Source organism: Drosophila erecta, unplaced genomic scaffold (genome assembly GCF_003286155.1).
Source record: "Drosophila erecta strain 14021-0224.00,06,07 unplaced genomic scaffold, DereRS2 tig00000021-arrow-pilon, whole genome shotgun sequence".
NCBI lineage: Eukaryota > Metazoa > Arthropoda > Insecta > Diptera > Drosophilidae > Drosophila > Drosophila erecta.
In genome coordinates, this window is record NW_020825198.1 from 11,402,292 (window position 1) to 11,426,720 (window position 24,429).

Here is a 24,429-nt window from a genome sequence, read left to right on the forward strand (position 1 = left end):
CGAATCGTACGTCAAACGTGTTTTATTGTATGAGATACTTGGGCTATTTCTGCGTCTTGTCTTCTCATCTCAAGTGGGTTCTGATCCCCCCGCAACCGCTTCTCAACTATATATACCTTGTATTTATGGTCGTATTGGGTACGGGTACGTGTATTACCTGGGTCTGGGCCTGGGCAGTCACGACATCTGAACAAGCAGCCCCATATTGCCGACGACGACAGCTCAAGGTCGCATTCCTTGCAGGTGACGGAGTCTCCAGTCGTTTGGCGATTTGTTTCACATCGGCACTCCATGTCTGCAGCTCTCAGGTCTTAGGACTCCACTCCGAGTATCTCTATTTCGATGATGGCTGAGTGGGCGGACAAATGAGTTTTGGTTTCGGCTACCGATCCGCTTCTCAAGAAATCCCATGACAAGTGCTTAGGAATCAATCAAATGTTGGGTGCATTCGTTTGGAGCACGAGGAAGTACTTAACTCGGCTTAGTTCCGTTTGTGGGTAACCTTTCCTTTTAAAATTCAATTGAACATAGATTTGGAAAAATGTATCCACTAAGTCTTAGAGAACTGGAATTATAGTCTACAGGTCTATAAAATTTATTTTATGAGTCTCTTTCGCTGAAAACCCGCTGTTCATACAATTCATACATACAATTTTCTTTGGAATTTTCCTTCATTCAATCTGATGTGGGAGTAGATCGTACAGGCAGTTCCTGTTCAGAGATATAAACATTGCCATTAACGCTCCCAGAGAAAAACCGAAGACAAACTAGAGTCGGCACTTTGAGATTCCATCTGCACCTAATTTATGATGGGGAGAGCTTCTTTTTTCCCCGCCAGCAATGGCAATAAACAGGAGATGCCAGTACGTGAGCAGTACGGCTAAATGAAGTCACGACCATGTGTATTTATGTGGGGGATGGGTGGTGCAGCTCCAAGTAGGGTGTGTCCACTGATCAGCCTCCACGCGGGGGAATCTTGCAGAGAAGCGGAGCTCAGTGGGTTAATGGAACAGCAAAGCGAGAGGGAAAAGAAATAATACGCGCTAAATGAGGATCTTCTAAAGTCAAATACCACAAGGTTTTTTTAGGCATTAAAAGTAATGTCGAATTCGCAATCCATTTATAACAAAAAACCTTTTCCGGAAGCTCTATTAGGAGAATCATTACTATTGCGTGAACACATTTGACTCAAAGCATTATTACTTAAAGTTAATTTATAATTATATTAATTTGACTACAAGCTGGGCTTTCTTCATTAAGCAGCATTTGTTAAGTTATGTAGTGCTTAAAAGTTAATTGGAAAAGCGAATGATTTTGGGTGGGTTCAAGCCAGCTGGAGCTGGTCAGGTTAAGGTGAAGCGGCACGGGCATTGGGTTGGCTCTTTTGAGGGCGAGGTGAAACATGGACCACATCTCTTTATGGCAGGCAAGTGCCAGTCGAGATGTTTGCCAGTCGTCGGCTTCTCCTGTGCGCTTGAATCGCTTGGCCACGGCTCGGATTTGGTTCATTTTTGGTCTTGCTTCGACAGCCCAGAGAGTGAAAAATAACTTAAACTTTTACTTTCACTGCCAATTTGACTGAACGAACAGGCCTTGTCTCTCAATTTGCATGGCAAGTGGACTGGGTGAGATGGAGGGGGGAACACCAATGAGGTTCCCTATGGTATGATGTGGTATGGTATGTTATGGTATGGCTGAACAATGTTATTGTGTGCTGTATCTAAGACTTACTTGCAAACGTATCTGCCGGCAATTTAGCGCGCAGATACGAGTGTGCATCTCGAGGGCCCCTTCGCCTAGTGCATTGTCTTCTGTATTCAGTCTCCAGTCTTCAGTCTCCGGTCTTCAGTCTTCAGTCCTCAGTCTTGAGTCTTTAGTTTAATTTCATTTTCACAACAGCACCGGCAACAACATCTTCGGTACACCTCTGCCCATGTGTTCAGCACACGTGTATATTCACATGTGCTGCAATTTGATCGTCACGTCGAGATTTCAGCCGCAGCAGGCAGCAAATGTTAATGATGAGCATTTGATAATAGCGTTTGGGTTCGCGAACCAATCTTCTTTTCTTCTCCGGCTTAACTGATGTTGGACATGCTGCTTTAAGTTGTTTACCCGATTATTCGCATGTATTGCGACTGTCAGGAAAATGGAAATGGTCGTTGACTGCTCATCAGCTCTTCGATTCGGCGAAAGTTTTTCCAAGTGACTTAAGATCGTAGGAAAAGGGGATACACTTGGTTTCGAAGTGAGTACTGCCCACAGAATTGAAAAAGTTACATCTTACTAGTTCGTTGAAATCAAACATGGAGTAATGCAAAACCATTGTAAATCGAAGTTAGTGAGTTTCCAACCTCACAATAAAGTCAAAGTTAAGGCAGCAATTATAAACCAATAATCATACAGTGGGGTAATAGCTGAGCAATGTTATTTTTGTTTGTCTCGGGCTAAGTAAGTTGGCTGGCATTTCTGGCCTTGTTCTTAATAGACAAGCGCTGTTTTTGCATATATTTTCATGGCAGATGCATAATTAAGCCGTCGTCCACAGTACTGTGATATCGGGTTCCACTGCTGACCACAGTGACGATGCTAACCTTGCATGAAAAGAATGCAGCTGCGAAGTTCGTTGCCTAAGTCTTTCGTATGCGGGCAGCACAGAATTCTAATCAAGGCCGAAGGGCGTGGCCCTGCCAGACATCACGTAGACGAAAGCCTAACGAAATTGAAAAACAAAGCTAACTTTCTTTTCGTTACTCTCACTTTGTTAGCTTATCTGGAATGTGTTTATCTTGCATCTGCATAAATGTGGAGATGCGACATCGAGCATTTCGTAAGATTTAAATGCGTTTTGGGCCATGTTTTCATTTTCATTCGGCCGTGTTTATGTTGGAAATCTTCCGATCGGTTCAACAGATCGGAGTTAAAGACGCGTGTGCCTACGTAATCGTCTTGACACGTCTTTTGGCCAGGTGAAAGACCCCAAGATACGAAAGTCACCCGCGGCGGAGTGCTGACATATTGATGCTGCCCCTTCTGCGCCAGTTCGATGGTAGCGCACAATGACAGAATTCGGCTTGAATGGTGTGTCACACTCTTGATTCCACAATTAAGTTGGTAAAAGTCAACAATCTGCGCTGATATACGAAGCGAGTTGAAGATACAAGTGCCTCTATGAATAGAAACAATGATGGAGTTGAAAATAAGATGAGGAAGGGAGATTTGGCCCGAAATGACAATAATTACATATCGGAAGTTGTAATCAAGATACACTTCAGATGAAAATAACTAGGAAATCAAGGAAAAAGTCCAGAGGCTTTAAAAAATGTATGGTTTTTAGCTCTTTAAGTCTGTGATAACACAAATATACTAACAAGTATATTACTTTGTAAATTTTATGATTCACGTAATAATTATTTTATTTGCAATACATTTGTATTGTAACAATGAACATAAAATGTAGTGAATAGCAATCCAGATCAACATACTCCAATTAGCCGCACAAGCTTTGTTGTAAGAAAATCAAAATCAAATTAAGATTCCGACCAAAACTTCGCCTCGGCCTCCGGCTGCGCCGGCAGGCAATAAATTTGATATTCAAAGTAAATTTTCAATTTCTACGCGAATAGATATTTCCATAAATAAACCGCATAAATCAGAGCTGCGATCGTTGAGCTGCCGGAGCTGAAAAGCCAGCTCGGCTCATTAGTAATCAAAAGCTGTGCAGCACCAGCGCCAGACTGAGAATAATTCGATGATCGGGGAGAATTGGAGAATCGGAGACGGGCTCTGAGACACGGCTATTGAATTCTGGCCGAGAGCAGAGACTTGCACAAATTGTTGCACAAGACGCGTTGCAGCGATTCGTGGGCTGTAAGTGGCTGCTTGCCACTGGAGCGATGTCGCCAACGCATCCAAGTGGCCTCCGGCGCCGTTTTGTCTATCCATCACTTAAAGAAACAAAGTGTGGTTTAATTTGGTGCAAATTTTTGATAATATTTTAAAAAATCTATGGCTTTTCTATGAAAAATCGATATGCTTTGAATAAATACAACATTTGTTATATTATGTAATATATGAAGATTCGATATTTGCCTCAGTGTACTCCCTGGGGACCGATAGTCAAGACTCTCCAGACCACCGAGCACAGAACCCCTGTTACCTCGTTGACTTGGCCTTAATGGCCATTTGGTTGTGTTGTGCTGTGTCAATTTAAATATTTTAGCCATTTCATTTTGTGCCGCTGACCGGCAAAAACGCTCAAGTGCCGCCTGTCGAATGAAAAAAAAGTCTTCAAAAATTTCTACTATTTTGCATTTGAGCTGTGATCATTGTTTCAGTAGTTTACAACATTTTTTATGTTGTTCGCTGACAGTGTTGATGTTAAGTGGATTGCTTGAGATAAAAACACATAATAAGTAAAGTTAAAATAGTTTTAATTATTTCGCATGAAGAGTGTTGAAATGGTATGTTGTTATTGTTGTTATTGATGCAAAAATATACAAAACCATACGAATAAATAACCAAGTTATAAAGGTGTTTATAGTATATTTGATGTATTTTTGCATGTAATTATGTATAGACGGTATTCATTTAACACCTTAGCTTTATAAAGTTATAAATTTTTATTTAATTAGCAAAACTATCAAATGCTACACATGGCTTAAAAAGTAAGCAAATACAAGTTCCACTAACTTTTGAGACCAACAAATATGTGGAATGTGCTGCACATTGAGAAAACGTGTTATATTCATTAACAATATAGTAGCAAATAATTAGGAGTAAGAAAGCTAAGTCCATTTTTGGAAAGTTTGTAAATATTTGGTGTTCAATCAGTTATTTTAGCTCGGTTTATTTGAGGACTTCTTGACCTTGATTTTGGCTCCGCCCACCGAAGACTTTTTACGGCCATTTAATTTGGCCTTGTTGGAGGACAAAGCAGCCGGTTTGGGCTTAACTACCCTGGCCTCAACCCGAATGTACAGATCGTAATTGAAGTCGCCGCAAGTCTTGCCTGATTGAGAGATTTTGATTAGGTAGGTGTATAGCTATGTAATACCTATATTACCGCAGCACATTTCCTCGCCGCAGGACTCGCAGGTCATCAGTCGAGTTTCCACAATTCCCGATTTATTCTTGATTTTCTTGACACAATTATTTAGGGCAAACTCCCGGCGATCGCGAGCCTCGGTTTTTAGCTCCAACTTTCCCATCTCGACCATACGGCTGAAGTACTCCTCCTCCTGTTTGTTTTTGGGCCTTAACGTGGTCAGCATCTTCCAATCGATGGGCACCGCACACAGTTCCATCAGCACCACATCCTTCATTTCACTGGGCACCGGATCCGCATAGGTGTACATCGCCTCGCGTTCTCCGTTGGCCCTCAGCAGCTTTCGCATCTCCTTCTTGGGCATCTTGAAGGCGTAGTCCTTCTCCCGGATCTTTATCTCCTCGGCGCGCACCTTCACCGGTCGCATCTTGTAGTCGGGCACCTTCTCCAGCAGCCTCTTGAACTCCTCGACTGTCTGGATATTGCTGCGGCTGAGGTCCAAAACGGGCACCACCGTCTTCTTTTTGGACAGCAGGTCGTCCAGTTTGCTCATCTTTGCGTATTACAGCTTTTGGGTTTCGTAAATTAATGTTTAATTAACAAAAATTGAAATAGAATTTTTTAAATATATATGTGTATGTACTTGTTTTTCTGGTGAAGCGAAAATCGTTTATCCTTCGTGAAATGCTTGGCGAGCTATCGATTTAACATTGCCGGTTGCCAAGCATTTTAACGTGACCCAACTTAGCCCATTTTATGCCAGCTGACTGACTAAACTTCCGATTCTCTCCTTTGCAGATCCACGAACATCTTTGTTCACGTGCCGAAGTTATAAGTTGCTGATAAGTCACTGGGTAAACAACAAACTCGACCCGAAGGCACCCAAGAAACCCGTCGAGAAACCGAAAACTGAAAACAGAAACAAACAAACCTGAAACACATTTGGCTGGCATTTCATTTGGTTGGATCGCGTTACGTGGTGCGGTTGGTGTTTCGTCTGCCCGCCAAAAAGAAAGTCACGACAGAAACGAGATTTCCAAGATTCTGCAACGAAAGTCAAAGTTACAAGTTTACTCCAAATTCGAGTCTTTCGGCCCGGTTCAACGGTCTTTGCAACACATTTTCGGTGTCTCCCCGTGTGTGCCACTTTAGAAAGTGAAAATCGAGTGCAGTCCGCAACATTGCCTGAAACCGAATCTGAATCTCAACCCATCGGCGGCTGCAGTTGAAAGTGAATTTTTTCGGCTGCAAGTGATTTTCGTGATTCGATTTCTGGTGTGGTGATTTTGGCTTTCGGGCGCTCAATTCATCACAATCGATCAGTAGCCCGGGGTTTTCGGCTACTTGAATCCACTTCACATCCATCGACAGGAGGGCCCGGCAAATCAGAGAGGCAACAATGGAGGCCGAGGAAGTTACAAAACTCGTGGATGGCGTGTACCGGGTAAGTTTTCCAATCATCATTACAGCATTTGTTATTTGTTTTATTAATTAAGCACTCTGTGAGTTGTTAATTGCCAAGGAAAATGACCGCTGCTGTGCGTACAGATATGTTACAAATTTTTGTTAATTTTTTAAAATAAAAGGAATACAAAAAGACCGTCAAATAAGAGTTACAAGTATTTTCCAATATTTTGTCATATTTAATTATGGCTTTGACTTTGCTGTGCAAAATGGAAAATCTCTAGTGTTTGAAGATCATTACCTCACAAGATTCTTTAATTACCTACACATCGTCTATTAATGCATTTGGGGGTCACATACAAACTTATGTAATCCGACTGGCACCTTAGTACTAAGGCAACTACTCCATGAAGGCCATTTCTATTAGCCACTTGAGGCTAATTCAGTGTTACACTCATAACGATGTTTATGTTTTGGAAAACAATTTATAACTTTAAACGTTTGCTTTTTGTAAACTAAATTTATCGCCACACGCGATCGCCATAAGCGGCAGCAAATGAAAGCAACCCAAAATTAATCTACAAAATGAAAACAAAAAGCCGTGACTTGAAAGTATTTCTTGGATACCCTTGAAATGTTACGAATATATACAACGATTATACACTTAAATATCTACTAGAAAGATATCAAGATTTTTACTTGGCGTAAAAACCGGTAAAGTGCTAGGATTTGAGACTTTATTGGTATACTCATGGTTACGAATTTGAGCTTAAGCTTTAACTACCACTCGTAAAGGGTGCCTAAATCATAACCAGAAACGAACAACCACAAATATTTGAAGATAAAAATGGCAAGCAGCATTTGAAAGTGAAGTTTTACTTGTCGTTTGGGCTGCTGTAAATTCGTAGCCAAATTTGGTCACGACATACGGTGGCTGTGTAGTGCCTTTCGGCATACATTTTTGGCCATATATAAGCCCGCATATCCAACCGAGCAAACGGGTTCAATTTGGGGTTTGATTTGTTTGTTTGCGAATCAACTGAAATCCACGGAAAATCCTCCCAAGTCGACGACAGACGCGATGACTCCGCCTCGAGAGTTTGGCAAGTTTTGGCTTCTTTTTTGCTTGCATTTTTTTTTGTTTTGGTTTTTGCATCGGTTGCATCTGCCCGAAGTTGAGGTGTATTGCACATTTCGCGCATCTATTTCATTATGTAACTTTTAGTTTTTTTTGTGTTTTGTTTTCTTTCTAGCAAACTAGCTGTTGCTGTTTTCTGTGGTTTTTGCCGCTTGAAATTGCGGAAATTTTGTTTTTGGCCCGTTTCCTTGGCTTGTTGCACATGGCTGAATTTTCTCGACCACCATTTGCATTTTTCCCCAGCCTTGTTTTTTATTTTTTTGCACTGTTATTGTCTATTTGTGACAGCGTCGCAGCCATGTAATGTGAATCGAGTAAATAGGTGCCGCTGCCTGCTTTTAATTAGTGGGCTTGCAGCCACTTGACAAAACAGAGTGCAAACGAAAGACTCAGGAAACGAACTTGCTCTGTCAATGGCAGGAAAAAAATCGGAATCGGAATCCCAATGGCCGCGCATCAATCATCTAAAGTCACTTCCTCAACACATACACACCATATTATGACTTGATTCCCGGTTATTTATGCGCAATTGTCTTGACTGCGCTGGCTGAACTGGTCTTTCAATCGATTTATTAATATATATCAACATTTGATTTTCACATTTTTTACTGTTTTAGTGCATATATTTTGCAACGTTATTCTTAATAGATCGCCTGCCTTTCGGTCTGTGAATTAACTTCTGGTTTGGTCTGTGCAAGTTCTTGAACGGGTCTTAATTAATTCGATACCATTCGGTTTTCGGCTTGCTATTCTAGACTGATTAGCACACCTTTTATGCTTATCGTTGTATAAAGTCGTTTTTTGGCCTTTCTAAAATTGGCACATTTAATCGATTTAAGGGGATTCTCACATGCGGGTATGCAAATGGAGCAGGAACTGAACTGTGCTTTTATTTCAGTGTATTCTATAACTAAATTAAAGAATTTCACTCACCTCATAAATGTTTTGTATAAAGGAATAAAGAGCTTAAAAAAACTGAAAATTATATGTTTCGGCTTGGTTTATAATTTATCGTTGTTTTCGATGCACTTTTATGTTCAAAATGATAAATAGGATCTCTCGTGTATTTAAGTCCTTATATAATTCACCAGCTTCATTGTTACCTTTTAAAACTTGTTCAATTTTTTTGCCGACACCCGTAATAAATCTTGAGCTCCGTTCAGCCATAAATCTTTAATGGCAAACGAGTAAGTTGGCTGAGAAATGTATTCCAGAATTGATTGCTAAAGCCGCTTTCACTTTCTTTTTTAAGTAAATTGTTCTTTAAGCAAACAAAACACTTTTGTACAAACATATTAAAACATGACTAATAGAAATGAGTTTCTATTTTATGTTTTTTATCCCACACGTAGAACCCCTCGTAAATCCTCAAACGACAACTCGTTATCCTCTCATTATTTTTTCAAGTGAAGTTGGGCCTGTCAAGTCGATGTTCAAAACGCATTTCATTCGAACAGCTGCCAGCGAATTTGCCAGTGGCGATGAATGCCTTCGGACTGTTTGTCATTCGCTTAGATTTATGGCACATTCCCCGCAACATAAATCGAAACTGAAGCCGCTGCAAGAGCCTGTTGCCATGATGATCGGATCAGAATGACATCCAGCTGACCACACAAAAGCCAACCTGCTGGGAGGCAAAAAACAAAAAAGGGGCAGGCGAACGGGTAAGGAGGCGAAGCCCCTCAAGAGTTTGGCACCCAGTCGCACTATGGTGCACACATGTACATATGGTGGGACGAAGGTGTCCGATGTGCCGAAGCTGAAGCTCCGGCAAGAAATGCAGAAACAAATTAAAATTGCAGCTACCTAATGCCTGCAGACAGTTGGGGGTATGGGGATTGGATTGGAGCTGTGAAAAGAGGTGGCAAGTGTGCACTTCGGACCGGAGAATGGCCAACTGGGAACTGGGAACTATTCACTGCAGCTGAGTGTCATGCTTAAGAGGCATTTCTAAGGCTGCTGCTGTTGCATTAGAGGGGGCGCCAGCACTTGGAACGATGTCACCTGGTCTGGATTCAGGAGGGGATCGGGGGGACCAACTGTGGGATGTGACCATGGCAAATGGAACTGGGTTAACGTCCGACTCGTCGGAAAGAAGCCCTATCAAAGACCACTGGGTCTATTTCTCATGCAGCTCAACTGAAGGGATTGTTTTGGTTCTTTGAAAACGCCTAGCAAAATAGATTTAAATTATTTAGATGGTTGTATTATATCTTAGTAATTTCATTTTTCAGAAAGCTAAAAGACCTCTTCAAATAAGGGGTTTAATCTCCATTAGCCCAATATTGTTTTTAGACATAGGAATATGGAAAACCACTAGAAAAGTTTTAAAAGCCAACCTATGTCAACACCAATACTTTCGGTTGTTCAGCACTTACCACTTGACATGTCCTGCTGCCATATATCCACTGTAATCGCCAAGGACATCTAGTCTTTGCTCAGACGGAATTACATTTTCATTTGAGCTGTTTTTCCAAGTGCCTGGGAAGAAGTCACGCAAGCGAGAATTACGTTCGTTTAGCATTTTTCACGCACTTTGCGTTCATCTGTCGGTGGAGTGGAGGGCTTTCAATAGGGGCAGGATTAGCTACGGTGGGGTTACCACTCCCCAATATGTGCCCCACCACCCTGAAAGAAGAAGGCGTGACTGGTTGCGCCTTGACGCCTTCGTTGAGGTTTTGTCAACAGTTAACTTGTCTTGCTGGCAAACCTGTTGCGTGTTGCTCTTTGCATTTGTTGGTTTCTAATTGGCATAATTGCGGCTTGCTGTTGTTGTTTCGGCTGGAAATTCAGCTGCATTCTCGCAAGCTCTGAAGTGGGTGTGTCGCTTGCTGGCGTCGTTAAATTATGGCCTAACCCGAAAGAGGCTCTCCACGAATCCCCCCATTTCCCTGATCCGCGCCATTAATACGACACTGGAAGAAAAGTGTTCACTAAATATTTGGTTATTCAGTATATATTGCGTTGTAAATAGTTTTCAATATATATCTTGAAATCAAATAGTTATTCAAATTAGTCGCCTATTTCCGTGTATATGTGATTTTCACAATATATCTTATTTGAGCCGTGCTAGTTTTCTCTCCGTGTACCGCCCAACATTCCGCCTCGTTGGCGTTGTTGAGCACTGGGCAGACTTTCGTGTTATGCTCTGCATTTAGTATCTGTTTTAATTAAAAAAATTATACATGTGTGGCGCTCAACGCTGGCGATTTATGTTAAGCGACGATTAAAGACCAAGTCGCTTGGTTTTGGGCCTGGGTTTTCAACTGAGCACTCGGAGCTGAGTACTGAGTACAGAGCACTGAGTACTGTACACTGGGCAACTGGCGACTACCTCAATTAATTTTGGGTTAAGTGTTGTCGGTGGGTCGCAGATTCGCGGGCGTGATAACCGATTGCGTCAGCTTTAAGCCAAGAGTGGGTGAGCCAGGAGAAATGTTAATTGCTGGATCGAACGGGCCGAATTTGTTAAGCAGTTAGGCCAATTACACGGCCTGATAGGTATCGCATTTAAAGGAAACCTGATTTGTACTTTTGTGATTTATTTGCGATTATACAAGGTTTGAAACAAGTGAAATGGGACTTCCAAAAGTTGTGATAAATATTCAAAGAAATGTAAAACCTTAACACCATTCATTAATTGGTGTTAAGCATACTTAAAAATCAAAAAAAAAAAAATAACTGCTCGTTGTTATTGACTTCTTTTTATTACTATACAAGTTTGCCCATAAATCTTAGCTCTGCTCACTGATTTTTAAAGTTGTCATAATTTCCTTCAAGGGTATAATCATTTTACGAAACCCTACGGTAAATCCCAAATAAATATCAAAAAAATCAATCTGAAAAAATTGATTGCACTAACCACCAAATGTGCTCACCACAAATTATAGGAAAACGAAACAATTAACATTGATAAACCCATAAACGTTGAGCCCCAAGCACTTGAATCCACGAAATTGCTGGGCTATCTGTACGTGTTATTAAGGTATCTGTAACAAAATTAAACAAACTACGCGGAGGTCAGCCAAGTCAAGTGCACTTGGGTAAGGTAAACATTAGAAGACACAGCGAAATGCTGCTATACGTGCAGCAGATATCTGTATCAACGAGTATAGACTTAAATTAATTCAGCCGGCTAGTAGATCAAAAAAGCAAACACTCGACCAAGTTAAATCGTTCAAAGCAGACGACCTTGCAGCTAAGTATCTGAATATCTGAGTATCTGAGCTCGAGTGCTGGCTCGTTTCGTTCCCATGCCTTGCTGCCACATTTGTAGCCAATAAATTTGGAAAAGTAAATACGTCGAGGCGTAAACATTTGGCAATAAACAAATGACAAACATGCTACAAGCGAAGCGAATTGTTCCGCACAGAATGCGTTGTTTACATGTTGGTTTTTTGGCATTTTCTTGCTAATTACTTGGGGGCCATGGAATTCGGTAGTCAATGGAGGGCGGAAGTGAATTCAATATATTTCTTGACTATCACGAGAACAACAATCAATTATACTTATCCATAGCATTGGATAGTTCCTAACGAACATTTAAAAACGAGTGACTTTCGAACAATGCAAACGCTTTGTGCCCAAAGAGAATTCAAATTTCTGAGTTTTGTATTTCTTTGGGCTTGCGTGTTAAGTGTTTGGCATTGTCTGCTTTTGGCCAAGCCCAGGACCAAAGTGTTTCTTTGTCATTATTTATGGTCTTTTATGGTGGCAACAGGCCGGTGATGTCAACTTCCCTTCCACATGACAATCCATTCACGTCATCCCGTCGTTGTAACGCAGCTTCATCCCAAAGCTCACTCGCGAATTGTATGCAAATCTGAACTCATGTGCAAAGTTGTTAATTAATTGTCCATCGTTTTGCCTTTTCCGAGGCCCCAGCCGAGATCAATTGATTGATAATACATATGACTCAGGTACAGATTTAGATTCATGTAAATAGACTTGGCTATTGGAGAGTTTTGCGAATGATAAATCACAAGAGGTGTTACTGCCAATGAAATCAGGCAAACATTTTACTATCAGCTATAAAACTGCCACCAAGTTGCAATTTTATTTTTGCACGCCTACAGAGGTTTCACAGAAAATGCCTATCAAACTTCAAGATATTGTAGTCAGATAGCGGATAGTACTTAAAGTTGTATCTACCAGCAATGTTTGGCGATGCATCAGATAACTTTCATTTTGTATTAACCGCTAGTAAATCATAGATGAGAGATTACTAAACGAGCAATTAGCATTACGAGTATGTTCAGCTGGCTACACGGAACTAATGATGTCGCTGCCTGACCACAACATTGTCTCAAATCAACTTATACAATCCGACTTTTACTGCCAGTGGCAACACGGGGAAAACCATTAAACCAACTCTTAAAGGGGGGAAGGAAAAATGTTTATGCCTAATGAAATTGAAATGTTGGTGCATGCCGGCCACTAAATTACATTTAATTAATCATATGATAAGCTAACACGACTGCATCGATCTCTTTCGAATTGCAGAACATACTCGATCGATTCAATCCGGGTGCCAGGCAGCTGATCGCAGCGGGCAAAAGTTACCTCAAGGCGTTGCACGGTGAGTTCCAGAGCTACGAGTATATGGCGGTCTATATATACCCCATAGTAAAGTAACACCATAATCGACTGCTGCAAGTGCAGTACAGTTAACTAATTTGCAATGCATTCCGTGCCATTTCATGCAACAGGTGCCGCAACCGCCTCGCGTCTATTCAATGAAGCATTGGCCAAGATTGCGATGAACGCCCAGCAAAGCGGAACGGGCGATATTGGTAAGACTCCACATCAGACCTCAAACCTCAAAAGATATGGCGGGGGAAGGTGCCAAAACCACAATTGATCTCCACAATCCCATATTCCGTACAGGTTCGGCTTTGATGAGCGTTGTGAACGTGAACAAGGAGATACAGGATCAGCAGATGAATATTGTAAGTATCTTAAAGTTGCTTCTACCTTATCAAGCCTTATTCAAAACTCGATTTCCTTGCAGCTGAAAGCCTTTTACGTGGATCTTTTGGTGCCATTGGAGACAAATCTGGAGAAGGACACAAAGGTGGTGCAGCATGAGCAGAAGAAGTTCCTGCAGCAGCACAAGGTGCGAATGGAGAGCTATCAGAAGGCCGTCTCCACGATGAAGAAGCAGCGCAAGAAAAAGGCCACGCCCGAGAACACCGAAAAGGAGCTTAGGGTGGGTAGATACATATGATTACCATATACGTACAAGTGATCTGAAGAGCCACCAAAAAACTTGACTTTCCCACAGAGCCTCCAATTGCTCGAGGATCAGAAGAAAAAGCTGGATGTGTTCTGCGATCAGAGCTACAAGAATGTGAGTTCATTGGCTGCCAGCCGAATCTTGATCCACCCAATACGCGGAAAAGAATTTTGTACTTAAGTCAAGAAGTGACGGATCGATTACACTGATAAAAATAGGGCCTTTGCAGAATACTAGCTAGTATCTCCTTAAAGACAACATTTTTGTTTCAAAATAGTTCTGGATATCTAACATTTGATTCCAACTTAAGGTGATAGAGAAAACAAAAATTGCATTAGGCATGCTGATTTTACACCCACTGCAAAAGAGTCGAATGATTCTAGCAATGATGTACGATTTGTTACCGTGTATAACTCTTCCACTCTCTTCCCACTTCCGTTCTCGGCAAAAAAGGCCATGACACAGGAGCGACGACGGTACGGATTCGTCTTGGAGCGCCAGTGCTCGATCGCCAAGCACTGGATGGTCTACCACACCACCGGCAAGACGGTAATTGATAATAATTTGGAAAATTGGCAAGAGATTGCCGCTTCTCGTGAGATCATTCCCCCGGCCGCCTATGAAAGTGGATACAGCACCAGCAACGGACAGAACAACAACACCAGCGGCAACATGCGACGCCTGGTGAGTCATCCCATTGCCCATCCACGCCCATCCCAACTCCGATTGGGCGCTAACCACTCTGTTAACAAACCATTCGGCTATTCTGGATTCCGTACAAACAGATAAGCCCTTGCACTGCGTACCTGTTAAGTTTATGAAATTTTAACTTTTTGATTGAAATTTGATTATTTTATAATACCTACACGATGTCTTTGAGCAGGAGCGCATTAAGGACGGCGAGGATGACCACCTCCAGGGTCACGGAGCTCAGCTGAAGAAGTCGCGCAGCATCGATGCCCCCTATGGTGACATGCGCACCCTGCACGAACGGGAGAACATTTCCGGATTGGGCGGAACTGGGCCATCGCACTACGCCCAGAACTCGCTGCCACGCGCAAAATCCGATTTCAATCTGGCTTTAGTTGGCACTGGACAAAGCTCAGGTGGGAATATAGTTTAATTCAACTACATTTAACCAGCCAAATCATATCTAACCCATTGTTTCCTTCCATGGACAGCCAACAAGCACAAGATCATTGAGGAGCAGCTGGCCACTCTGGGCGACGATCAGCGCGGTGATCAGCGTCCGCTGGTGAAGGCCCTCTACGCCTACATGCCCTCCGGGGAGAACCAGTTGTCCTTCGAGGAGGGCGACCGCATTGCTCTGGTGGGCGGCAAGGCCAAGGGCTGGCAATTCGGTGAGAATCTGCGGACACAGCACTTTGGCTGGTTCCCGGTGGCCTACACCAATGCGGAAGTGGCGGAGACGGCCACTTCCGGTGGCCGGCGATACGAAAACATGCTGATGAGCTATGAGCGGAATGGAGGCGGTTCCGGTTCAGGTTCTGGCGGAGGCGGTCTGCGCAGCTATCAGCAGCAGCAGGACTACGAGGCGCAGCTGGAGCTGATGGAGAGCCATGAGGCCACATACCGCAGGCGAAGGAACCACAGCGCCGAGGAGTCATCACCCACGCGAATGTTCGGCGACACAATCAAGCAGCAGAAGAAGTACCGACCCGGATCCGGAGCCAATCCTCGCCCGGGTCCGCCACCCACTCTGCCCGCTCCGGTGCCCAATGGACCGCAGAGCCAGTCATCCAGGATGCTGAACAGCTCGCAAAGCTTCTGTGCCTCCAACGGAGGAGTCACTGCGGCGGTGGAAAGACGCAAGCAAAAGCTACTAAATGGAGTGCAGGTAGGAAGATTTTCGGCTAGATTAAACATTATCTAATTGCGTTCATCGGCAGAGTTCCAAGAACCATCCATCGGGCAAATCCGGAGTGGCTGCCAAGACCTCGCTGCACAGCAGCAATGACAGTGGATTCGCCAACGAGCCGCCGCCACAGCCGGAGGTTGACTATTCGGATGAGGAGCCAGCCACACAAAGAGTGGCCATTCGGTAGGTTTTAATGGAACTGTGCGTGATACCCTGGAAGACGGACTGGTTCCCATTTTGAAAGATTAAAACGTCCGTCTATCAAAGTATCATCAAATAAACAATATAATATACATATGCAGTGGCTTGGAGAGCAAGAGTAAAATTGTAAATATTTTAAATTCATCCGATGCTCGTTCTCCCAGCCAAGCAGCCGAACACCCGCATTTGTCCTTTATCTGTCACTAATCCCTATCCACATGGTCCACTTAACTAAAGTCCTTGTCATGCTATTTCATTATATTTTATGCCTGATTTGGAGTGCCTATTTGATTGAATTTATTTATTTTCGTTTGCTTTTCTTCCGCTCTTGTTTGATTCCATGTATCGCCATTATGCCCTGTTGTCATCCTTTGTGTTAACCCAACAAATATGCACCCAAAACACACACTCAAACACTTCGATACCACTACCCTCCAAAAACACACTGCCATATATGCAACACGAATGAAAAACAAATAAATAAAAAGACGCCGGGCGGACACCAATTCGCATACCAACACGGTGCCCAGGGATGTGGCCTCGTGGACGTTGAACCGGAACTTCCGGAACAGCGTCGATAGTCAGATCGACGACAAGAGCCTGCATCGGCTGAGCCGGCAGAGCGGAGGAGTCGGAAAGATGCGATACGATCTTATTGCCTCCGATGACGAGATCCTGCAGGCTTCCAGTGCCGGTCTGAAGCGCACCAAATCCTTCTGGAAATTTGGCGGCGGACGCAATGGCGAGGACATACTGGCCGGCATGTCTTTGTGGCAACACCGCGACCTGGTGGCGGCTCCAAATCTGGAGGAGATGCGCGACAGGGATGACCTGGAGCGTCGTTTGGAGGAGGATCGCAATGGCACACTGACCAAGTCGCACAACTCCAGTTCATCGCAGGAGAAGCGCGAACGCAAGGACAGCCTGACCAGCACCGAATTGTATGGCGATGAGGATGAGAATATCTACGGAGTGAGTCCACAGCAACCGCCACAGCAGCAGCAGCAGCAACAACAGCAACAGCAGCAGCAGCAGCAGCACAGGAGCAGCTATACTCCCAAATCCCGCATGAAGATCATGAAGACCATTGAGATTGATATTGAGGAGCCAACGGAGGCGGAGCGGATGAGCACCATGCGACGTGGTCAGTCGCAGGATCAGCAGCAGCATGTGCAGCAGCAGCACCGAAAGTTGGACAAACAGATTTCCGGCACCGGATCGCAACACAAATCCCTGACATTGAGTCGCACCAAGAGCAACCAGCAGCTGCAGCAGCAGCAGTTTCCACAATCCACGGATGAGGGTGAAAGCGATGAGCACGGAACCCTGAAGCTCAGCGATGTGAACAACTTCTTTGACGGGGAGGGCAAGAACAACAGCCATGGCCATGGGCTGGTCATGAAGACGGTGAAGCGACAGGACATACTCAAGCAGTATTATACCAGCGAGGACGAGGAGGATTCCGATGCGGAGCTCAAGTCGACTAGCTCCGATCCCTACGATTGCATCGTAATCAACGATCACCTGGTGCGCAAGGATGACAAGATGCGGCGGCATCACCAGCAGCAGCATCAGCAAATGGAGTTCCACACCTTCCGTTCCTCCACATCCACGACGGCGACCAATACGCTGAAAAAGAGCGCCTCCAAGGACCAGGACAGCACACTGACCCGCAATTCCACGGCCAGTTCGGGTGCACCGACGGCTACCATCCTGCCGCGAACACGCCTGCTCAAGTCCTCCGCCTCCGCCTCCGCTGGTAATAACATCGCCAACAGCAGTGCCACCTTGGAGCGGAACTCAAAGGGCCTGGGCGGAAACAAGAGCTACGGACCATGGTACGACTTCTGGGATCAGGAACAGCATGGCCAGAAGTTGGCCAGCGCCAAGCTAAAGTAATGAAAGGGTTAAGAATCGGTGCGTGTACGTAATAATACAACAATTTCGCCGTCTTCTTACCGGTTAAGAAAATGGGCAGAGAGAGAGCGTGAAAGTGGAGGGAAAGTGCGGCTGAGGGAAAGGATAAGTTACGTAAGAGTGATCCCCAGCAACCCAACCCTTTTCCAGTTCGCCTTGTCTCCTCACTTTGAATTAAGCATTATTTACCCTGTATAATTTCTTAGTTTAGCCTAAGGCAAATTCTGTTTTGTTTGTTTATGTACATATCATATATATTAATCGTAAGGCAATTGCAATTTTGTGTTTGCCAACGACGTGCGATGGCAATGGAAAAATGTCAATTCATTCCTGTACATGCCAGAGGAAACTTTCTAGAACAAGGACCTCTCCATTGAACATTCAAACCTTTGAGCTTCGGTGCCTGCATGCATATCATTAAATGTATTTTGTTTAAGACTAAGCTCACGCCCTGTTTCGCCATTGGTTAGTCGGAATAATGCAAATGTCAATTGGTTTTAGGAGGCGCGGTATATATCGCAACTATTCCATAGATTACTGACCTGTAGCGAGCCCGTGTATCCCAGCTAGCCCCACCATTCCCCGTATTAGATTGCATTTCCAGCCGTAAGTAGAGGTCCCAAGGAATGGGGATCGCTTTCCTCAACCGGACACGTCCTTGATCTTTTGCAGAGCCTCCCAGTTCGCCACGGTCAAGTTGCGACACACCAAGACCAACGACCGATCGGCACCGATGATCTATCGGAGTGTGAACAAGTAGCAACGACAGCGGAAGGTGGAGTTTTCCCTGTGACCAGTCGGTTGCCGGATGAACCGGAAGCTCCAGCTTTAGCTCCAGCTCCAGCCACACCAAACACAAACGAACGCAATCTATACAAATCACACTTTTTATATAGCGCATATACCATTCCATACCACTTAAAGGCATTGTCACTTAGATCCTCCAGTTGCTTCTTGGCCTGGATATTTGGTAGTCATTAAGTCATACTGTTTGTTAAACATTCTGTTTGTATGTACTTTTATGTTAAAGTTCGAAATGTATATTCCAATACCTAATTATTAATAAACCTTATAAAGTTAAGTATTGTACTGGAATCTCTGTGGGACTGGGTGGACATAGATTTGATGGTATATATAGTTTTGGACTGGAGAATGATCTTCATTACTTAGGAGTATTAGATAACTTGAAATCCAACCATGCACTATAATTGAATAACCTTGTTCTTATCCGACACTGAGCCTCTAACCAAGTCCGTGGGCGAAGAACATGTAAGCCATGACTTCGGTTTCCGCCAGCTCGATCGATTGCAGCCACGGAATCCTTAGTTAGATTAGGCATCACCTGTTTCCTGGGTCCACTGTCGGGTTTTGGATAGATGACAATCGTGTGTGGAGGTGGTGAGATTGCATATCTCAGGAATCATCAGAAGAGTCCTAGGATTCCCACCACATGGTATCCCCATTCGTGCACGCGGCATATTGTAGACGTTGTTTTTGAAGTTTCTGCAGAGGAAACTGGTCCAAGCTCAGAGTAACGTTTTCCTAGTAAGCTCCACTCTCCTGTAAAAACTATTCCCACAATTATTAAGGACATCTCGCAAACGGGTGCAAGCGTGGTAAGAAGTTCAAAATGCAGGCCAGCCAGTCATCGTTAAGATCGACACACTTATAATTTCACACTTTTATAAATTAAACAAACGACCGTATTCTTGTACAAGCGAATTGCTTCCTTCGACATAATAATTTCGGCTCGATAAGTATAAACTTAAAACATACTCACCACATGTGCATAGGTGCTGTGGTATTTTTGGTTTGGTATTTCTTAATGTCAGGCTAGGCGTTAGCACATTTCCGCGCGTTGCCGGCTGGTTCGGTCCAAAAATAAACAAACCAATTGGAGCATTTGGGATTGGAGCATTTGAGAGGAGGCGAAGCAAGAGGATCGCCTACCATGAATGGGTCCTGGAAACTAATCCTGCCCGTGGGCTTTGTGCTGTACTCGTTGCCATTGTTCCTGCGGGTAAACGGCACATCGGACTATGTTATCGACGAGGAGTTCCACATTCCGCAGGGATTGGCCTTTTGCCGAAAGGAATTCGATGTGGTAAACGAGGGAGTACTACACATTGGATCGACTGATCTTGACTAGTGTTCTTATAGTGGGATCCCAAGATAACCACATTTCCGGGCCTTTATCTGCTCGCCCTACTCCTGCATCCCCTGAACCTGTGCACGGTGACGGGCCTGAGAATGCTCAGCCTAGCAGGCGCCGGAGTCAATATTCTGCTGCTGTACAAGATCAGGCGGCGCATCCTGGCCGGCGCGGGTGGCAACTCATATGCCGCCCATGAGGCGATCACGATGTCGGTGCTACCGCCGCTCTACTTCTTTAGCCACCTGTACTACACGGACACGCTTTCGCTGACCATGGTGCTTCTGTTCTACAACTATTGGCAGCAGGAGGCGCACCTGCCGGCGGCGGTCTTCGGGGCCGCCAGTGTGCTGATGCGCCAGACGAACATCGTGTGGGTCTGTATGGCCACCGGTATGACTGTGCTGGACACGTTGGTGAATCAATGTGCCCGCACTGGTCTCGTTCCCAAGGAAAAAGTTCCACTGATGGGCAAAGAGGTGAGTCATTGCCTTCTTGTATTCCTTGGCATAATAGCATAAACGTTACCAATAAAATGACTACTTTCTTGATTTTTCAGTTGTGGATTCAACTTTTTAGCAGCCCCCAATTGCTGTGTAATTGCATCCTGAGCATCTTGGCCAAGTGCTGTTTCTACGCTTCGATAATTCTGCCGTTCGTGGGATTCCTGTTCATCAATGGTTCCATTGTGGTGGGCGACAAAAGTGCCCACGAGGCCAGTTTGCATGTGCCGCAGGTCTTCTACTTCGCTATCTTTGCGGCAGGATTTGGGATATCCAACACCATACGCCAGTTTCGTGTTGCAGCAGAATTAATCCGCAGGAATCGCGTGCTGTCCCTATTGGCGATGCTGATCATACTTGTGGTGGTGCACCTAAACACCGAAGTGCATCCCTATCTGCTGGCCGATAACCGACACTATACATTCTACATATGGAGCCGACTTTATGGACGGTTCTGGTGGTTCCGCTACGCCATGGCGCCTGCTTATCTGCTCTCCATTTGCGTACTCTTTTGCGGGCTGCGTCACATGCCGGACAGCTTTAAGTTAATGTTTCCACTTAGTCTTTTCCTGGTGCTGTGCTTCCAGCGACTCCTGGAGCTCCGCTACTTCCTGGTGCCGTACATTCTGTTTCGGCTCAACACGCGGCACACTCGCAAGGGTTACGCCGAGTGGCTGGAGCTCGGTGCTCATCTGCTCCTCAATGTGGCCACGTTCTACGTGTACTTTACCAAGGAGTTTTACTGGAAAAATTACCGCACTCCTCAAAGGATCATATGGTAGTTCCTTTTAAACGGCATTCCTCACAAATTCAATGAACTCGATAACGTCTTGAGCATTTATAAAATAAAACAGTTGGACATTTTCAATATTGCTTTTTATTCGATGCATTGCTACTTGAATACAAAATTGCTCTACGTTTTAGTTGTAAAATCTGGGCAGAGTCCTATGGATATATATTAATGGGTGGAAAGTGTAAAATAATTTATAAATCGTATGAGTTCTTTAGTCTGTGGACAATTTGGCACTTGAAACTATATGAATAACATGATTTTATAGACCATTCGATTTTCAAATCATTATAATATTAAACATATAGTGTTCAGCCATAAAAAGGGACCTCCTTTGAACGTAAATATGCGTATAAAATGTTATTTGATAAATATGTTAAAACTTACAAGCTACCGAATTGGACATCAATAGATAATACTGCCGAGGCATACATAAAAATACATTTGATAAAATCGTACACTTTGAGCATGCTGAGAGAAACTAGACAATCTATATGTTAATGATAAGTAATAATGCTGATCGCGTTGTCGAATGCACAGAATGCAAAACTAGGCAATAAATGCTACTGACTATGGTAATTAAATGAGCACACACTTTAAGCGTTACGGCTGCAGGCCAAATTGTGATCTCAGTTTGGCACACAACCCTTTAGAAAACAATAAATCGAGTGTTCCCGCCTAATCGAAGGCCACCTTGCGTGTGAACGAGGTGAGGGAGGAGATCTCGCTGGGATTGGAGTCCGATGGCAGGTGGCTGAACTCGATCTCCTCGCTGGCTGCTGAGGCAACTATATTCTCATTGGACTGCGTGGTCTCGTCACTGTGGTGCATTGTGGGCCATTGCTTGTGACTGGGTGCGTACAGGATGAGCAGGGCAAAGATATAGATGTTCCACATGCCGTAGACGCCGGTCAGGAAGGCGGACGTTGGCTGAATCGCCACATTGTCGTTCCAATCCCACTGTCCTTCGGCCCTTTGGCCCATAATGAAGCCGGTGACGGTCAGAGCTGCACATACAATGGTGGCCAGCATCAAAAACTTGAAGCGGTAGATAAGACCTGATATTGGGAATAATTAGAAAGCTTTAGTTAGTTTTTATATCAGTTTTAGTGTCTGCTCATTTATCCATAACAGGATTGGCTTATATGGCATATTAGTATGCAAAATTCGGCTGGGTACAACATCGCATATTAATTAAAATACATTATTTCTATAATTATACTTTACTTTCACTCTCCATCCTTTTAAGAAATATTGTTTTCCAGTAATAATATAATATATGGGGCCAATCTTCAACAGGCTGGTCTATGGAAACTAATAGACGTTTCAAAATAAACAAGTGTGTCACACAAAACTAAATGGGACATAACATTTAAGTATGAATGAACTTGATTAAGACAAGGAAACTTTATAAGGTATTTTTTGAATTAGACGTTTTAAATTAATTCATTCCAATAAGCAACATGTTTCATTGGTCTTGCGAGCATGTTTTAATGTCTAAATCATTTGTTAAACGAATTATGTGTGTGAATAATACAATCGAAATAATATAATCGGAATAACCATTGGACTTCAAAATGGATATCTTACCTTCATAATGGAGTCGACGTGCCTGGGACATAGAAGGTAGCGAGGTGCGCTTGTCGCCAATATTCCTAAACACCTTCCATATCATGTAGCACAGAAAGAGGAAATAAATGGCGGCCGAAACTCCGGCCAATACAATGAAGGTCATGGCCATCTTAGCAGCCAGCGGCATTGCCCAGATCGAATAGAATGGGTTGCGTAGCTGCACGCCCCTTTCGCAGATGTCGAAGACGAAGAGCGAGATGCAGCCCACCACGACGGCCGAGAGATGTTTCCAGTAACGCGACCGGATGGTCGACTTATTCGGAGCATCCTGAATGAGCATGTGTTCTCCGGCGAAGACCAGCCAGAACGTGAGCAGCATGGCATAAAAGATGCCTTGACGGATGTCACTTAGCAGCAGCATGTACGGCATCTCGAAGACCAGCGACAAGTACTCCAGCGGTAGATTGAGGAAGGTCAGAGCGGCTCCCAAATAGATAAGCATATACTCCAGCAGGGCAGGGGATCGCTGCAGCAGGTGCACCCGCCTCCAGAACCATATCATGATGCCCACCACAAAGGGAAACAGCACTGTCTTCAGCAGCAGCCAAATCTGGGTGAATCCTCCGTTCTGATGTATAGCTGTCAGCGTGAGATCATGCATGTGCCCGAACTGTAGGTTCATCTGGCTCGGTGTGTCCAGCGGGAAACGCAAGTTCAGCAGATAGAAGCTGTGGTGCAAGGCGCCCAGTTCGAACAGCGGAATCATGTCGCATGAGTAGAGTGTTTCTGTGGGACCCACATGAGAACTCACACAATCCAGGTAGCGGTGCTCTACGCCGTGGGCGTACAACTTCCAGCCGTTGTCCGGATCTCCCTTATTTCGGTACGCCAGACGCATGTCGATTGTCAACTGAAGTTCCCTGGGCGGCTCCCTCAGCTCAGAGGAGGAATCGTAGCCGAACTCCACCTGTAGCACACCAATCAGATTCTGCTGCCAGCGGGAGTAGTCCAAGTCCCGCAGGTCACGAGGTAGGGGCATTTGAAAAACGTGCACCAACTCATTGGCCATCTTTGTGGAATCCTGCTCCACCTCCTCTCGGGTCACTGGGATGCAGGCCCCTGCGCCGCGGGAGTACAACAGGAATCCGGTGTCATTCTGGCGGCCATGATCCTCGCGGCACAGCGATCCCAGCACAGTGACATGACCGGCGGGCAGGGGGGCATAAAGACCGCCCAGTAGGAAGCACAGCACCTGGCAGAGCAGCAAAGTGGTCACCAATATGGACAGCTTTCGGCCACTCAGGTTTTCCAGTATGGTGCCCGACATCTTGGTTGCTCGGGGGTTTGGAGCTCACTGGTTTACTGCTCTGCGCTGGATTTGTTTACACAGTTAGGTATGCGTAAAGTAAACAATCTGCTGCACTTGAAAATACTACTTCAAACGCGCCGCAAACAGAAAAAATGCAGAAGCGAATCATGAAACAACAACGCAGTGTGACCTTGCGCGGATGATTCGAAGTCCCACGATTTTGGTACATCGAAAATACCAACATGGGTATATTTTTATTACGGTTCAGTTAAATGTGCACAC

The 24,429-nt window shown here is 44.4% G+C and overlaps 4 protein-coding genes and 1 long non-coding RNA gene across 8 annotated transcripts in view; 2 read left to right on the forward strand and 3 right to left on the reverse strand.

Moving 5' to 3' along the window:
- LOC6543855 overlaps positions 1-18,902 on the forward strand; it is a 28,005-nt gene extending 9,103 nt beyond the window's left edge. The window contains exons 1-12 of one of the 2 annotated variants that reach the window (XM_026977940.1): positions 4,999-5,033; positions 5,846-6,491; positions 13,092-13,167; positions 13,298-13,381; positions 13,476-13,537; positions 13,600-13,797; positions 13,873-13,938; positions 14,278-14,508; positions 14,708-14,930; positions 15,006-15,682; positions 15,735-15,886; positions 16,393-18,902. In XM_026977940.1, coding sequence (XP_026833741.1) covers positions 6,447-6,491; positions 13,092-13,167; positions 13,298-13,381; positions 13,476-13,537; positions 13,600-13,797; positions 13,873-13,938; positions 14,278-14,508; positions 14,708-14,930; positions 15,006-15,682; positions 15,735-15,886; positions 16,393-17,803 — 3,225 coding nt within the window. In that variant the 5' untranslated portion in view covers positions 4,999-5,033; positions 5,846-6,446 and the 3' untranslated portion in view covers positions 17,804-18,902. Of the gene's footprint in view, positions 1-4,998; positions 5,034-5,845; positions 6,492-13,091; positions 13,168-13,297; positions 13,382-13,475; positions 13,538-13,599; positions 13,798-13,872; positions 13,939-14,277; positions 14,509-14,707; positions 14,931-15,005; positions 15,683-15,734; positions 15,887-16,392 lie in introns of those variants that run through there. The other variant, XM_001972320.3, reaches the window with a different exon arrangement.
- On the reverse strand, positions 4,542-5,839 carry LOC6543854. Of its 2 annotated transcripts, XM_026977944.1 has the most exons (3): positions 5,691-5,839; positions 5,066-5,615; positions 4,542-5,011 (listed from the first exon to the last, which is right to left on the reverse strand). In XM_026977944.1, exons 2-3 carry the CDS (start codon positions 5,598-5,600, stop codon positions 4,839-4,841), a joined length of 708 nt encoding a protein of 235 aa, XP_026833745.1. In that variant the 5' UTR covers positions 5,601-5,615; positions 5,691-5,839; the 3' UTR covers positions 4,542-4,838. The 2 variants fall into 2 exon arrangements, with proteins under 2 accessions (XP_026833745.1, XP_001972355.2); XM_001972319.3 differs by having other exon boundaries at positions 5,066-5,839.
- Positions 18,826-19,678, reverse strand: LOC113563958. The gene is made up of 2 exons (XR_003407730.1): positions 19,602-19,678; positions 18,826-19,390 (listed from the first exon to the last, which is right to left on the reverse strand). It is a non-coding gene; the product is annotated as an uncharacterized LOC113563958 (long non-coding RNA).
- On the forward strand, positions 19,658-21,342 carry LOC6543808 (putative Dol-P-Glc:Glc(2)Man(9)GlcNAc(2)-PP-Dol alpha-1,2-glucosyltransferase). Its single transcript, XM_026977943.1, has 3 exons — positions 19,658-19,925; positions 19,982-20,452; positions 20,533-21,342. Exons 1-3 carry the CDS (start codon positions 19,773-19,775, stop codon positions 21,256-21,258), a joined length of 1,350 nt encoding a protein of 449 aa, XP_026833744.1. The 5' UTR covers positions 19,658-19,772; the 3' UTR covers positions 21,259-21,342.
- On the reverse strand, positions 21,338-24,366 carry LOC6543809 (protein wntless). 2 transcript variants are annotated; one of them, XM_026977942.1, is made up of 3 exons: positions 22,857-24,366; positions 22,494-22,580; positions 21,338-22,324 (listed from the first exon to the last, which is right to left on the reverse strand). In XM_026977942.1, the coding sequence occupies exons 1-3, from the start codon at positions 24,163-24,165 to the stop codon at positions 21,945-21,947; spliced, it is 1,776 nt and encodes a 591-aa protein (XP_026833743.1). In that variant the 5' UTR covers positions 24,166-24,366; the 3' UTR covers positions 21,338-21,944. The 2 variants fall into 2 exon arrangements, with proteins under 2 accessions (XP_026833743.1, XP_001972358.2); XM_001972322.3 differs by lacking the exon at positions 22,494-22,580.
- Positions 24,367-24,429: the final 63 nt, after the last annotated feature.